This window comes from Canis lupus, chromosome 14, assembly GCF_003254725.2.
Source record: "Canis lupus dingo isolate Sandy chromosome 14, ASM325472v2, whole genome shotgun sequence".
NCBI lineage: Eukaryota > Metazoa > Chordata > Mammalia > Carnivora > Canidae > Canis > Canis lupus.
The window spans coordinates 32,773,353-32,787,939 of record NC_064256.1 but is presented as its reverse complement, the minus strand read 5'-3'; the positions used below and the strand labels follow the sequence as shown (position 1 = coordinate 32,787,939).

Genomic DNA, 14,587 nt, shown 5'->3' with positions numbered 1-14,587 from the left:
TTTAAATAAATGCAAAATTCTTCTTTTGGAAAATGAAACCTTTCCCTTAAGCTCCAAGGAAACTAGATTTTAAAACAATGATAAAATTCTGTCTCAAATCACAAATAGATTAGGTATGTACCAACTGTTCTCAAAAACAACATGCAGAACACGGAGGGCTTTCAAACCAAGAGGTCTACTTAGAGAAGAACTCTGCCTCGAGCCAAAATACTCAATGCCATTTCACTCCTGTGAGTTTTAGGGAAATCACCAGAAGAACCAAGCTAAATAATAAGAGAGAAATATTTCTAAATATTGCTTCATTATTCACACTAATCAAAAGTCTAACTGAAAAATGTCCCTTCTTACTGATATTGAGGGGATATAAAACTAATCTAGGGACCAAATGAATTCCTCATAAAATGTGTTTATCTGTTCAACTTTAAATGATTGTCTAAAAACAATGCCTGTTGGGCAGCTCGGGTGGCTCAGCGGTTTAGTGCCGCCTTCAGCCCAGGGCATGAACCTGGAAACTCGGGATCGAGTCCTACATTGGGCTCCCTGCATGGAGCCTGCTTCTCCCTCTGCCTGTGTCTCTGCCTCTCTCTCTCTGTGCCTCTCATGAATAAATAAATAAAATTTTTAAAATAAATAAATATATAGATAAATAAATAAATATAAAAACAATGCCTACAATTAAAATATCCTTTTTTTCTGGCTTCAAAACATCCTAATAATTCAATTAACTTAAACAAGTGTTAACTTCTGGAAAGGGTGCTGAAAATTTCCTCCTTCCAGAGCTTCAAGTTAAGTTTGAGAAAGTTACTCATCTACTCTTTCATTAGTCAGGCAATTTTTATTGAGCACTTACTATATGCCACATCCTGAGAAGAGCAGTCAGTTGGGAACCTCTCAAAGGAGGAAGCACAAAGTAAGCAACTGAAGATTGGAACCTAATGTGGTAGGGAATGATGGGGAAAGGGGTGAGTGTCTCTGTCTAATTGGTATGGGTAGGGAAGCCTCTCAGAAGACCTGAGGCCAGAGCTAAGAGAGACTCCAATACCAAGATCGAGTCATGAGAAGATCCAGAGGTGGAACATTCCACACAGAACAGTGGCCAGCACAACTGGGGATGGAATGACATTCTTCACAGATGGGAGAAAAAGCCAGCATGGCTGGAAGTCAGCAAGGAAGGGAAGAGAGTAGGAGATGAGGTCAGTGATGGGGGCAAGAGCCAGATCACGATAGCCTTGTAAGCCACAAGAAGATGTTTGGATTTTATCCTCTGTATGATAGGAGCAGCTGGGGAGTTTTAAGCAAGCCCTTGATATGATTTAATTTGTATTTGTAAATGGTCACTCCAGCTGCTATAGAAGACTGGATTTAGGTGGGCAAAAGTAGAAACAGACAGACTGACTTTCAGAATATAAAATCCTCATCAAGAGAACGTAACAGGACCTAATTAGAACACAAAGGAGCTATTTTTCCTTCTTTTTTTAAAAAGAGTTATTTATTTATTTATTTTTAATTTTTATTTATTTATTTATGATAGTCACAGAGAGAGAGAGAGACAGAGACACAGGCAGAGGGAGAAGCAGGCTTCATGCACCGGGAGCCCGACGTGGGATTCGATCCCGGGTCTCCAGGATCACGCCCTGGGCCAAAGGCAGGCGCTAAACCGCTGCGCCACCCAGGGATCCCCTATTTATTATTTATTTATTTATTTATTTATTTATTTATTTATTTATTTATTTTTATTCATTCATTCATTCATTCATTCACTCATTCATTCATTATAGACATAGAGAGACAGACAGAGAGAGAGGCAGAGACACAGGCAGAGGGAGAAGCAGGCTTCATGCCGGGAGCCTGATGTGGGACTCGATCCTGGGACTCCAGGATCGCGCCCGGGGCCAAAGGCAGGTGCCAAACCACTGAGCCACCCAGGGATCCCCTATTTTTCCTTCTTTTATAGCACTGTGTAATTTTATGTTCTTTTTATTTCATAATGGGATTTTCCCCCAATAATCCACTTTCCAATATTCAGTGATAGTACACTTTCTTTCAAAGTTTTCTTTCTTTACTTTTTAAGGGTAATGGAATATAGATAGAGGCACATTTAAGGAAAGGCACCCTCGATGACTTTGGACTGTGTCTCAGAATAGACACGATCTCAAAGTCAGTAATTTTCCAATCAATTGATTCATAATCAAACCGTTCTCCCCATTAATCAACCCTTGCTTTGGTAATCTGGAGAGCAGCACAAGTCCTATTGAAAATGGATGACCAAGAGTAAACCCCGGAAAATAATTGCCACATGGAAACATGGGCCCCAGTGTAGTCAGATTTTCAATTTTTCAGACAATGCCAGAAATCCATATTTGTATTTGAAATCTTTCTATTTTTAAAGATTGACCAGTAATTCAAACGCTTTTTGAGATACCAGGCAGGCCAATGACAGTAGTTCAATGGAATGGATCCAGTCCACAGAGTGTCTGCCTATGACCTCTGAAAATAATCCCTTATGGCCCTTCTTAAACATTCTATGGTTTAGATCATTTAGAGCTGATGTCTGCTTGCTCTTAAAATATACCATCCTTCATACTTGAGATTTGTTTTATGTTCCTTCCATGGTCAAAAATTTAACTACTTTGCCAGGGGTTGGAGGTGGGGGTAGGGACTGACGACAAAGGAGCAACACAAGGGAAGCTTGGAAGTTGAGGGAACTGTTCTGTATCTTGACTGTGGTAATTATATGACGATATGCATTTGTCAAAAATCACTGAATTGTACAGCAAAAGGAATACATTTTGCTGTGTAAATTATACCTCACTAAATAATTCAGTAATTAACCATAATACTGTTCCAAAGAGAAAACAAGGTCTGCTTCATGATGAATACAAAGGCTCAAGTTGGAACAAAATTTAGTGGTTTGGTTTACAACAAAGTAGCTTGATGCAAGATTGAGGCAAGTAGGAAATGTGTATCTTGGAAGTATTTTAGCACTTCCAGACAACCATTTTCATTAAAAGAATAAGGAAAATAAAACTATTAGTGCTACATAAGAACATAAATACTGCATTAGATTTCAGTAGTGCCGACCATGTTTACAAAGCACTTTCAGTACATCCTTTCATGTAGTCCTCACTATAAACCTTTAAAACATGCAGATTAGAGAATTACTGGATGCAGAGGTTTAATACTTTGTTCAAAGTTGCAAAACTGATAAATAATCTTGCAGGACATCAGAAACTTCTCTTGGAAAGGTTATCAAGTATTTCAGATTTTGCGATTCATATAAGCTCTTCATTACATAGAACTGCCTTTGAGTAGAATGATCTGTTCACAGGTCTATGTGTCATTTGAGGGAAAGTACATGCCTTCTTTATTTTCATTTTCAGTATGCAGCACAATAGTTGCTAATAAATCTTTTTGGAACACCATCAATGACTCCATGCCAGGAAATTATTTTTTAGAAGTGAGTTTTTATTGCTGGTTGATACAACCAAGTTGATAGCAAGAGAGTAACAGTGCCTTTAGGACATGGGAGCTTAGCCCTGAGTGCAATTCTGCCTGAAGGAATGGGAATCCTCTAGATCATATGACACTTCAGGGTCACTATGATCCCTCAGATTTCATAAATATTTAGAGGAAGGGCAGAAAGATACATGGGAAGAAAACTAAAATCAGGAATTTAGAAGCAACCAAAATCTGTAACAAAGAGACTGCCACATATTGGTGGTTTTCATGTCCACAAATCACTTAGCTTTATTAAAAATTCCTTAAGAAGACTTAATTATTTCATCCTGTCAAATGAAACTATTTGTCAAGGTTGAGAAACAACCAAATTATTTAGCTTCCCTCTCCCTTTGAACAGCCTGGAATCAACATCAGTCAAACCACTCACATGGTTTAATTCCCCAGATATTTTTCTTTCCCCTATTTTCTTACCTCATAGTCCTGTCCAACTATTGTTTTTCTCATTCAGTAAAAGCGTCTCTGACTAGATTAACAGTGCAGAGTGAAAAGGAAAGGTCGAGGTCCTTCCCTTGGTCTTCAAGTTATGAAAGCAGCACTGGGAACGTTTATGAATGTTACACATTAATCCACTGAAATGGTCATTTAGTTTCTTTTACAAACACAGGATTTCATCACATCTAATAATAAAGCAACAAGCCATTTTCTGTATATTATAAACCATCCACTCATAATTATGTCGTGAAATGCTTCTATAAGAATTCTCTGTGATGATGTAAGCCAGTATTGCAGTAAGTGGTTTTTTTGAAGCTCAGCACATACCTACATGGATCTATTTACATTGGGCTAATCATGTCGAAATAACATCTATTTAAGGGCAAAGTCAAAGTTTCTTCTGTAAACCTCTATAGATAGATAAATAATCTAGGGGGCTTTTTACTGTTATAAAATTAAGACTGCCTTTCGGTGCCTGCTCAAGTTTTTGGACATACTATCCATCTAATGGGCAAAATGTAATCCTAAATTGTTGATTAAAGACTCTGCCTGGAAACATACTGTCAAATGGATAGAGAGAAATTAAACCTGACAACAGTAATGCCTACTTTCCTAAATGAAAGCCCAGTTCAAGTTTCTACTCATCCATTTTTCAAAACTTGAAACAAGGCATTTTCCAACCACCCATCGATGAGATGCCAAATTTGCATTTTAGTTGAACTTGATGAAGTCAGTAGACTTTCAGCATCAGGCTCACTGAGAGCTCTTAGGAGAAGACATTTGCCCAATCTAAACAAAATAACAATTTTACAACATGCAAGAAAGGAACGAAGCATGGCCTGGCCGTACTGCACTCACACCGCACTGCTGGAAAGCTTTATAATCCAACGGATATCTGAATGTCCTGCCATCAGATCCACATAAAAAGACTTCCAAGTTAGTAACTGGATGGAGGGAAATGCATGAAAAGTTGGGAAGTAGGGTCAGGAAAAGGAGTTTCTTCATCCTGGCAAATCCAAACCAATACCAAAACTAAATAAATACATAAAATCAGATCATCTTCCTGTTTTGTTTGCTTGTTTGCCTTATCTTTCATTGTAAGTTTTCTACTTTTTGGCAAAAATAAAATTCAGGGGTGCCTGGGTGCCTCAGCCTCTTGAGCATCTCCCTTTGGCTCAAGTCATGATCTCAGGGTCCTGAATGGAGCCCTGCATCAGGCTATCTGCTCAGCGGACAGCCTGCTTCTCCCTCTCCCACTGAATGCCACTTCCCCCATTTGGGCTCTCTCTCATTCTGTCAAATAAATTTAAAAAAATCTTTTAAAAATAAAATAAAATAGGGATCCCTGGGTGGCGCAGCGGTTTGGCGCCTGCCTTTGGCCCGGGGCGCGATCCTGGAGACCTGGGATCGAGTCCCACGTCGGGCTCCCAGTGCATGGAGCCTGCTTCTCCCTCTGCCTGTGTCTCTGCCTCTCTCTTTCTCTCTCTCTCATGAATAAATAAATAAATAAAATATTAAAAAAAATAAAAAATAAAAATAAAAATAAAAATAAATAAAATAAAGTGGGGAAAATGTCTTAGGGTGCCTGGCTGGCTCAGTCAATAGAGCATTTACATGATTCTTGATCATGTGACTCTTGATCTCAGGGTAGTGAATTCAAGGGCCATGTCTGGTGTGGACCTTATTTCAAATAAAAATTTATATAAAAAAGGGAAAATCTTATCTCCTGCTCAGTGATAAAAACAACACTACAATCCTAAGTACACGTTTAAGGTTCAGAACAGGCTTCTGTGTCATACAACCTATGTGAGAATTCCAGCTGTCAACTGCTAGCCCTGTCATGTTGGTCAACCCTTTAAAATTAAATTTAATGATATTAAAAGACTGACTTGTTAAGTATGAGAAGTTAACATACATAAGAATATTAGCATTGTGTCCCATCTTACAATGGATCCTCCTCATAAAAGGGAGCTGGTATTATGTGAAAGATCTAATCCCTAAGGTGCCTACAGAGAAGGTGCTGGGAGGAAGCACAGTGCATAAAAGAAGGGGAGGGAAAGACACACTCAGAGTAACAGGTGCAGCAAAAAGCAAAGATCGGTTCATCGTCCTCATCTAATTATACTCAAAATTTTACTCTTCTCACAAGGAAGTAATGGGTATAATTACTTTTATTAAAATAAAGCTAATACAAAATGTTCCCCTGCTGTTTGATAATAGGAAATGTGACTTAAAAATGTAGACTTTCTGGGATGCTACATTATAGTTGTTGGTCAAATCAACCTCCTTGGGAAAATATACTTTGCTCAAGAGTGCACAAAATAGTTCTATTTTAGAACTGCCTTCAGGGATACTTTATAAAGAAAACAAATAACACACACATATGCATGATATGTTTGTGTGTGACCATGTTTGTGTGTGACCACAGGCAAGAAAGAATATAGTCCCCTGGGTTGCTGTGGATGGATGATCAAGGACAAGGAGCAGGTATGAATCATGAGGGGTTATGAAGAATACGTAACATTTATGTTAGAGAATTATCTCAAGAAAAAGGATAAAACAGATACTATTCAAAGAAAGGGTCAAATTCTCTTCCAAAAACTAATGAAAACTCCCCATTTGCTCCATTCCAGCATTTGAGCAGAATTATACTCATGCCTTGCTTGTCAGATATAATATCTACCTGTTTTAATAAGGGCAATGCAGGACATCTGCTTGGCCTCCCCTTTACTAATCTCGTCTTAGATATATTTTTATTATGATAAAATAGCACTCATGTCAAAATGCCTAAGTATCATAGTAATAAATATATAATAAATACTTATATCTACGGTGAACCTTGACATATATATCATCTCATGATTTATGTGGGTTTTTAAACAAAGTATTGGCTGACATCCAGTCATAGGAATGCATAAGATATTTATCACAAAGCGTATTACAAAGGGAGAAAGCAAGCAAGCAAGCAAGCAAGCAAGCAAGAGGGACAGAGAGGGGTGAAAAGGAAAGAAAGGAATATATAGAAAGGACACGATAACCCAGAGAGGTAACTAACAAGTCTCAAGTCTTACTTCCTCGGAGAAAACAATTTTCTTCCTCATGTCCCCTGTCCTAGTACATCACACATTGTATTACTGTTTACTTAGATATTTCACTTCTTGGCTCCCCAGCCTGTAAGCTCCATGAGGACAATGAATATTATTTTCTTAGTGCCTAAAATAGTGTCTGAATTTTTGAAGCAAAAATTCAATATGAGTTGCTAAATGGATAAATGCATAATAACTTAGTATTTCATTCAAATAAGTGCTGAATGAAGAACTTTCTTGAAATTTCTGCTTATGTGGATTTGGAATTATGAATATGAAAAACATAGGTACTAGAAAAATTCTAGTTAAAATAGAAATTATTTAGCTTTTTTTGATGCTGGTATAAAGAAACTTTTTTTTGGAAAGGCTCACAAGTTATTATTGCAAGAATGTACCATCCATTAGCAACAAAAATTGCTTAATGCATTTCTAAATATTTTAAATGTCTCAAAAAAAAACAAAAGAACACATAGTGTAAGCTATGACTTTCTTATGCTAAACTTCTCAAAATACTTTCAGTGAAAATCGTTTATTCAAACTGATGGAACAGAGAGACAAATCACTCATGTTGAGATTTCCACTCACCTTTCTAGCTTGCCCCACTGTGTGGATATAACAATACACATACTATACAATACACACTCTAGGGATATTTCTGCTAAGCTATTAAGTGCATACACTAATTGTATGAGACAAATAACTCTAGGACACGTAAACTTCCCATGTAAATGTCATTAAAGTATCAAGCAATGGGTAGGTAAATTATTTAGCATGATTAATAATATTTACATTGTAGACTTATAATAAGCAGGAATGCTGCTTTCATAAATGCCTTCAAGTAACAGGAAGACAGGAGAAAGTTTTACAAATTTAATAACTCAGTTATTGTATAAACTCTGCTCTGAAAAGTACAGGTTTGCTTCTAAGGATTATTAACAATTCAATTATATCATTAAAAATTTCATGGGGATCCCTAGGTGGCTCAGCGCCTGCCTTCGGCCCAGGGCATGATCCTGGAGTCCCGGGATCAAATCCCACATTAGGCTCCCTGCATGGAGCCTGCTTCTCCCTCTGCCTGTATCTCTACCTTTCTCTCTTTCTCTGTGTCTCTCATGAATAAATAAATAAAATATTAAAAAAATTTCATACCAGGAAGGACAATCACATCTAATATGATGTATGCTTAGGGATAAATCTACTTCTCTTTTTCTTTGTTGCCACTGTATTTTTTTTCTTCTCTATATCTTAAAAAGAGAACCATAACAAAAGTTGAGGGAGCAAAAGTAAAGGACATTTTCAAACATGTTATCTGCAAACCTATGTCTTTATGTGAGCATATATTTTCTGCGGTAAGCTGCTCAAGAACAGGTACGATATTTTTATGATGCCAACTATTTGGCTCCAGTGTGAAATGCTTCAATGCAGACTAATCCATTGTATCAAGAAAAAAATTACATAAAGTTTCTGTGGTTACTTCTCATTAATGGATATTCAAAATGGGTAGAGTGTACATAAATATATGATTATACAGAAACTCATTGGTTTTTGTCATCTAAGTTATGGCCCTCACATAATGTGAAATAAATGTTTTCATCACATTATGGGGAATGGTGAGCAGTTGTAATTCATTTCTTGATGGTTCTATTGTGAATGCTTCAAAATAGGAAAGAGATTCAATATTTTCTTTAATAAGATTCTCCTCTTTTCCCTTAGACGATTGAGGGCAGGTGAAATATTTTCAAAATCTGGAGAATACCCAATGTGCATATGTCATTTGATCAAACATATGGAATACATACTTGGAGAAAAGCCAACTAGAGACCTGCTTGAGTAATCTAAACACCCAAGCTGAGAGGGGTTAATATATAAAGATCAGCTTTGTACTTTGAAGTTTTCTGGACTTCATTTTGCCTAATTAAGACAAGATTTAATAATCAAACCACTGTACAAACATGTACCTGAAAGTATAGGTTTGTTTCTAATTTTGGGAAGAATTCTTAACAGATTCCAAGGAATCAGCAACACATGGGAGAAGGTCTCTGATAGGATTTGCTTTTCTCCTTGCTCAAATGCAAATGCCTGCTTTTCATCTTAGTTTCTTCCACGCGACTAAGGTTAGCATCCGCCTGTCAAAATCTCAAGTGGAATACTAAAATATAAAGATTCTGTTATTAGCATACCACTGAGTCTGAAACACTGGCATCTCTAGGTCATAAAAAAAATATTCTAAAATATTCTTAAAAGTATTCATAGGAATCTAATGAACCCAATCCCAGATCAAAATATTATGAGGTAACAGAGCGCCTAGGTGGCTCAATCGGTTGAGCAACAGACTCTTGATTTAGACTCAGGTCATGATTCTGGGGTCATGAGATCGAGCCCCTCATTGGGCTGCACGCAGGGCATGAAACCTGCTTAAGATTCTCCTTCTCCCTTTGCCCCTCTTCCACTCATGCTCTCTCTTAAACAAACAAACAAACAAACAAAAACAAAAACAACCAGAAAAACTATTGTGAGGCAAAAGGTAGGATCCCCAATCTTTCCTTCTTCAAAAATTTTTCTCATTAATCACTGGACAATTTTTCAAGAATACCCAGTAGTTTGAAGTAGTGCTGAGAGACCACAAAACAAACAAACTGCACTCTACCATAATATAGCAAACATATGCAGAGCCACATTCAAGTCCATAAGTATCAAGCCACTCTACAAGAAGGAAGTTGGTCTTCTCCAGTGAGACTGCCTTGATATAAAAATAATTTGATAAATTTAGAGAAAACTGTAGCAATAAAACTGGCATCATCTGATGATGTATAAAGAGTATGCAGTACAGTGGAATATTGAGTTAAGTATAATGAGAGATGGCAGGAAAGGCAGTGCCACTGCCATCCATCCCCAGCACCCACTTCCCCAATCCCACACACATACGCATCATCTTTGAAGGCAGCGAAGGGCTGGGCTGGAAAGATTTCTATTCAGTAGTATGGTCTTCAGCCCCTGCTCCCTTCATGTCTCTGCCCTATAAGTGGAGGCCAAAGAGAAGAGAAAAACTCTTGCCCTACCTACAATAAAGTGAGCACAAGAAAAAGAACCCCCTTTCTCCTATAGCAATTAGAAAGACAATCAGACCTTTGCCCATGAGGTTTTGCTTTGTTTATATCATGATACAATAAAGTTTTTAAATAGTGAGCCAATTTTTAGCTACCTATCAGTAAACAGAAAGTCATTTCTTAAAAATAATACCTCTATGAGATGCCTTGTAGGTGATACAGTAACAAAGGAGAGTGGATAGAATTATGATATTCAGGACCTTAACACTGTCCGGGAATGAGAAGACTCTGTTTTGTAAACCTACCATAGCAGAGGGTAGTGTCAAAGCTTTGTAAACAGGTTTTGCTTATGAATTTGTTGAAAACATTTTACAGGCTGAGCCTGTCTGATATTGTTATATTGTAATCACTGTTTCTTTGTGGTTGCCTCAGCAGGAGAGCGCCTAAGGATGTGGTGTGATACAGACATCAGCTTTCCATTTTGGCCACAATAAGGCTGCCAGAAAATTACCACACATTTCTGAGAAATTGCTTCAGACACTGTTTGGAATAAAGTGGGGGCATGCTAAAAAATAAATATAACATGGATATGTACAAGTTGCTGAGAAATAGTTTGTTGGCTCACCTCATCATAGCTGCTTGTACCTGTGCAAACTTTTTGAGCTGTCAACCCCACCACATTCAATTCTGCCTTCAAGCCTTTTCTACCATACTGAAAAATGGGGCTCTGTATGTGCTGTATGTGCTCTCAATGTGCCCGTATGTACTTCTGTATTCAAATAGGCCCTCAATCATAAAACTTACCAATCTATAATCTCAATTTTGCTATAAACATCCTGTGAATGTAAGGATAGTGAAAATACTGATATTGTGATGCTGTCCTCGAGGGCTAGGCTGGCAATCTCCTTTTGATACCACCATTCTCCTCTTGTGTGCCCATATCAGGGAAGAGAACCCCAATTTCCCCACTGGTGGATATGACATCATGACTTTGGATCGGGGGCTTACTTTGTTCATGTGGATCTGCTGCTGGTATTGCTTCTGCTTCTCCAAGAATTGCTGGTGTTGCTGCTGAATGACCAGCTGAGCCAACGTGCTCTGAGGCAGAGGTGCAGACTGGGTTCGATTCAGGGGTCTGTGACGGGGTAGTTTGTGGGTACCTCTAATGCCAGGTGAGATTCTCTCCTTTGTTGCCAATGGAGACTGAGGATGTAAGGGAACTCCACCTGAAAAAAAATACACATGTACACACATACACACAATTTTGCTTAAGATGAAAAGCCACAGAGAACAGATATATGAGATAAATTTGATGAAAACGAGCTTCTCTACTTGGCAAATATCAGAAGAAGGCCAGGATGTATGAGGTGCAGGCAGATGTGTCAGAAGACTAGACAGGTCTGCATCTGACCAGTGACTCACCAGTAGTCCACCGTGGTATGCATGAAGGCTAAATAAGGTGAGATGTTTTTCCCACCATGTGTCTAGAGCAATAAATAGGAATAGTAGCCTTTCCCACAATACCAAGTGTCAGGGAGACCTTTGTATGACACTGTAAATCTTTACTAGGGTCTTAAACTAAAAAGACATTACACTGGATCACTGATAAATAAAGTCCTAAAATGATCTGCAAGTGATGCCATTATTAATTACCAGCCACAAGAAGCTTTTGCTGTCGCATTTGTTCTTTCAATAATAAATGCTGTAGGAGAGCTTGGTGGCTGCTGTTGGGCTTTCCCTCTAAAGCAACGTGGGGATGGCTTGAAGATGCTGGGATGCTGCCCCCATACTGCCCAGGAAGAGGAACGCCTTGTCTGAGCGTCTGGGTCTCACACTTCTGTTTCTCTTTAAGTGAATTTGAAGCCTGTGTCAAGAAATAATAAAGATGTTAATCCTCTTTCATCCATTAGGTCTGTACACTGTTAGGTGAGTTTTTTATTCCCTAATTCTCCCTTCCTCTATCCAAAAGAAAACCCCATCTTCTTGATGCCTGAGTAGGGAAAATATGTATAACAGCATGTCCTTTTTTTCTCCCAGTTCTCTTTTAAATTGAAGTATTTGACATACAATATTAAACTGGTTTCGAGTGTACAACATAGTGATTCAACATTCATATACATTAGAGGTGCTCACCATAAGTATAGCCACCATCTGTCGTCATACGAACTTTCTACAATCTTATTGACTGTATTCCCTATGCTGTACTTTTCATCCCTATGACATACATTTTACAATGGGAAGTTTGTACCGCTAAATCGCCTTCACCTATTTTGCCCAACAGCAGTGTCTTTTTAAACTAACTGAATTAACAAAGGAGAAATAGAAACAGAGTAGAAGCACTGGAGACGATTTAGTACTGAGCATCACTGTACTGAACTTAAAGAGTTTTTAACATTGAAAATAATGCTAATTTCAGGCTTAATAACTGGGAAGTTTATTTTTAAAAAATATTTTAGTGTACTGTTTAGGTAAAAAGGTATAAGGAAATGTAAAATTGATTCAAATTGCTAAAGTAATGACTATATCATAGTAATGAAGAAGCTGGAGATAAAACTAACTTTGGAGTTTTAAGCAGGAGCGATTCCTCTAATGTCTTCTAGTAAGTTCACAGAGCTGTAGATTTTCGATATTTAGGGACACCTGGGTGGCTCAGCAGTTTAGCATCTACCTTTGGCTCAGGGCATGATCCCGGAGGTCCAGGATTGAGTCCTACATTGGGCTCCCTTCATGGAGCCTGCTTCTTCCTCTGCCTATGTCTCTTCCTCTCTCTGTGTGTCTCTCATGAATAAATAAATAAAATCTTAAAAAGAAAGATTTTCAATATTTAATTTTTAAAATAAAATTCTTCAGCCTACTCAATGAAAGGTTGTATAAAATATGCAGGACTTTGATTTAAACATGTATTTTGTATTAATTCATAACAGATCCCCCAAATCTCTAAATATTGAAAATGACACTCCAGATACTTTTGTTTAATAAAATAAACTACAAGTGAAATTAGATCAAATAAAAATGCTATTAAGAACTTGAAATGTATGATAACACAGTAATAAGGTAATAATAATTATATCATCAATAGTAATAATGAATTATCCTATTCAAAGAATTTAATGAATGGAGGTCATTTTGGTATTACAAAAGCAGAAGTCTAATACCTCAAAATTATGTGGCATGTTTCTTTTCAAAACTCATGTTTCATCTTTCAAAATTGCTGTGCACCAGGGAAGCAAAGCAATTTTCAGTGATGGAGAAATTGAAGGACAAAGAGGTAAATGGTTTGTCTTAGTCACATGGCAAGTCAATGCAATGTTTAATCTAGAAGTGATTCCTTCTCCTGGCCTCTTTTCCTTAAAATTTCCCACTATTCAGTGGGGAAATGGAATATTAAAGATCCCTTTGCCAAAGCAATGCTAAGCTTGAAAAATTAATTGTGATGGCCTCATCCACACCAAAATGGAAGCAAAGAAAAATGAAACTGCAATCCAAACCACATTGGTTTATTCATCCAATGGTACCAAATTGTATTACCATTGAAACATTAAATGGTCTGGCTTTAGTACTTGGTCCTTTGGGAAAAAATTCTCTCTGACCACATTAAAAGTGGGGTATGTTTGTGTTAGCTGGTAGGAATGACTTAGAACATGCAAAAAAGAGTGGAAGTAAAATGCCTATTCATGTGTCATAAGAAGCTTTTGTGTCAGTTTTTGCTTATTATCAGAAGAATAGAAAAAAAGAAATAGATGAAAAAACAATTTTTAATAAGTGGAGATGTGAAAATATCATCCATGAATATTTAATGTTCAGATTCATCCCTAATTCTTTTTTTTCCTTTTCACTAGACTCAACTGTTTACAAATATTTCATGTGAAATTCTCAGGGGGTAGCTGAAATCAGTATTATTAAGCCTTTTTTCTTCAATTCCAAATATAAAACAACATCCAAATTAAGGCTTTCTCCTCTGGTGTAAGATTACTGGATCATGTGAGATAACACTTTACTCTCTTAAAAATACCAAATATAACCAGATATCTCTTAGATTGATTTTATAATATGTATTGAACCCAATTACAAAATTTATCATTTAAAAATGTCCATATAGGTGTGCTTGTGCCCACCATTTATATTCTAAAAATAAATGAGGCAAAAAATGGTCAACTCTTTAAAATTTCCTGGTGTGGGTATATTGTAAAAGATGTAAATTTGACAAGCTGAACTCCATGGAAGATGGGCTGCTAAAGCTTGACAAAATTGGTGCCAAGAGTTGAAATAAATTTCTCTTAAAACCTAATGCATAACATGACCTCTGCATAAGTACAATTTAATTTACTAACATTTCATAGATGAATTTTTCTCGTAAAGCTTACAAATCTTTGACAATGACTAAAGTTTGTATTATTTGGGGGAATATGTATAAAATAATTATTGCTATCTTCTGCTCGTAGGACAAGTACCTCCCAGAGATCCTATTTCAGATGTCAGGACTTTTAAAGTAATTGATTCACT

At 37.1% G+C, this 14,587-nt stretch overlaps 1 protein-coding gene across 41 annotated transcripts in view; it reads right to left on the bottom strand.

The window, feature by feature from the left end:
• The window catches only part of HDAC9 (histone deacetylase 9), a 1,020,499-nt gene that overhangs the window by 363,493 nt on the left and 642,419 nt on the right, over positions 1-14,587 (bottom strand). For all 41 annotated transcript variants that reach the window (XM_049093664.1, XM_049093655.1, XM_049093656.1 and 38 more), the window contains 2 exons: positions 11,738-11,948; positions 11,093-11,310 (listed from right to left, as the gene is read on the bottom strand). In XM_049093664.1, coding sequence (XP_048949621.1) covers positions 11,093-11,310; positions 11,738-11,948 — 429 coding nt within the window. The remainder of the gene's footprint in view (positions 1-11,092; positions 11,311-11,737; positions 11,949-14,587) is intronic.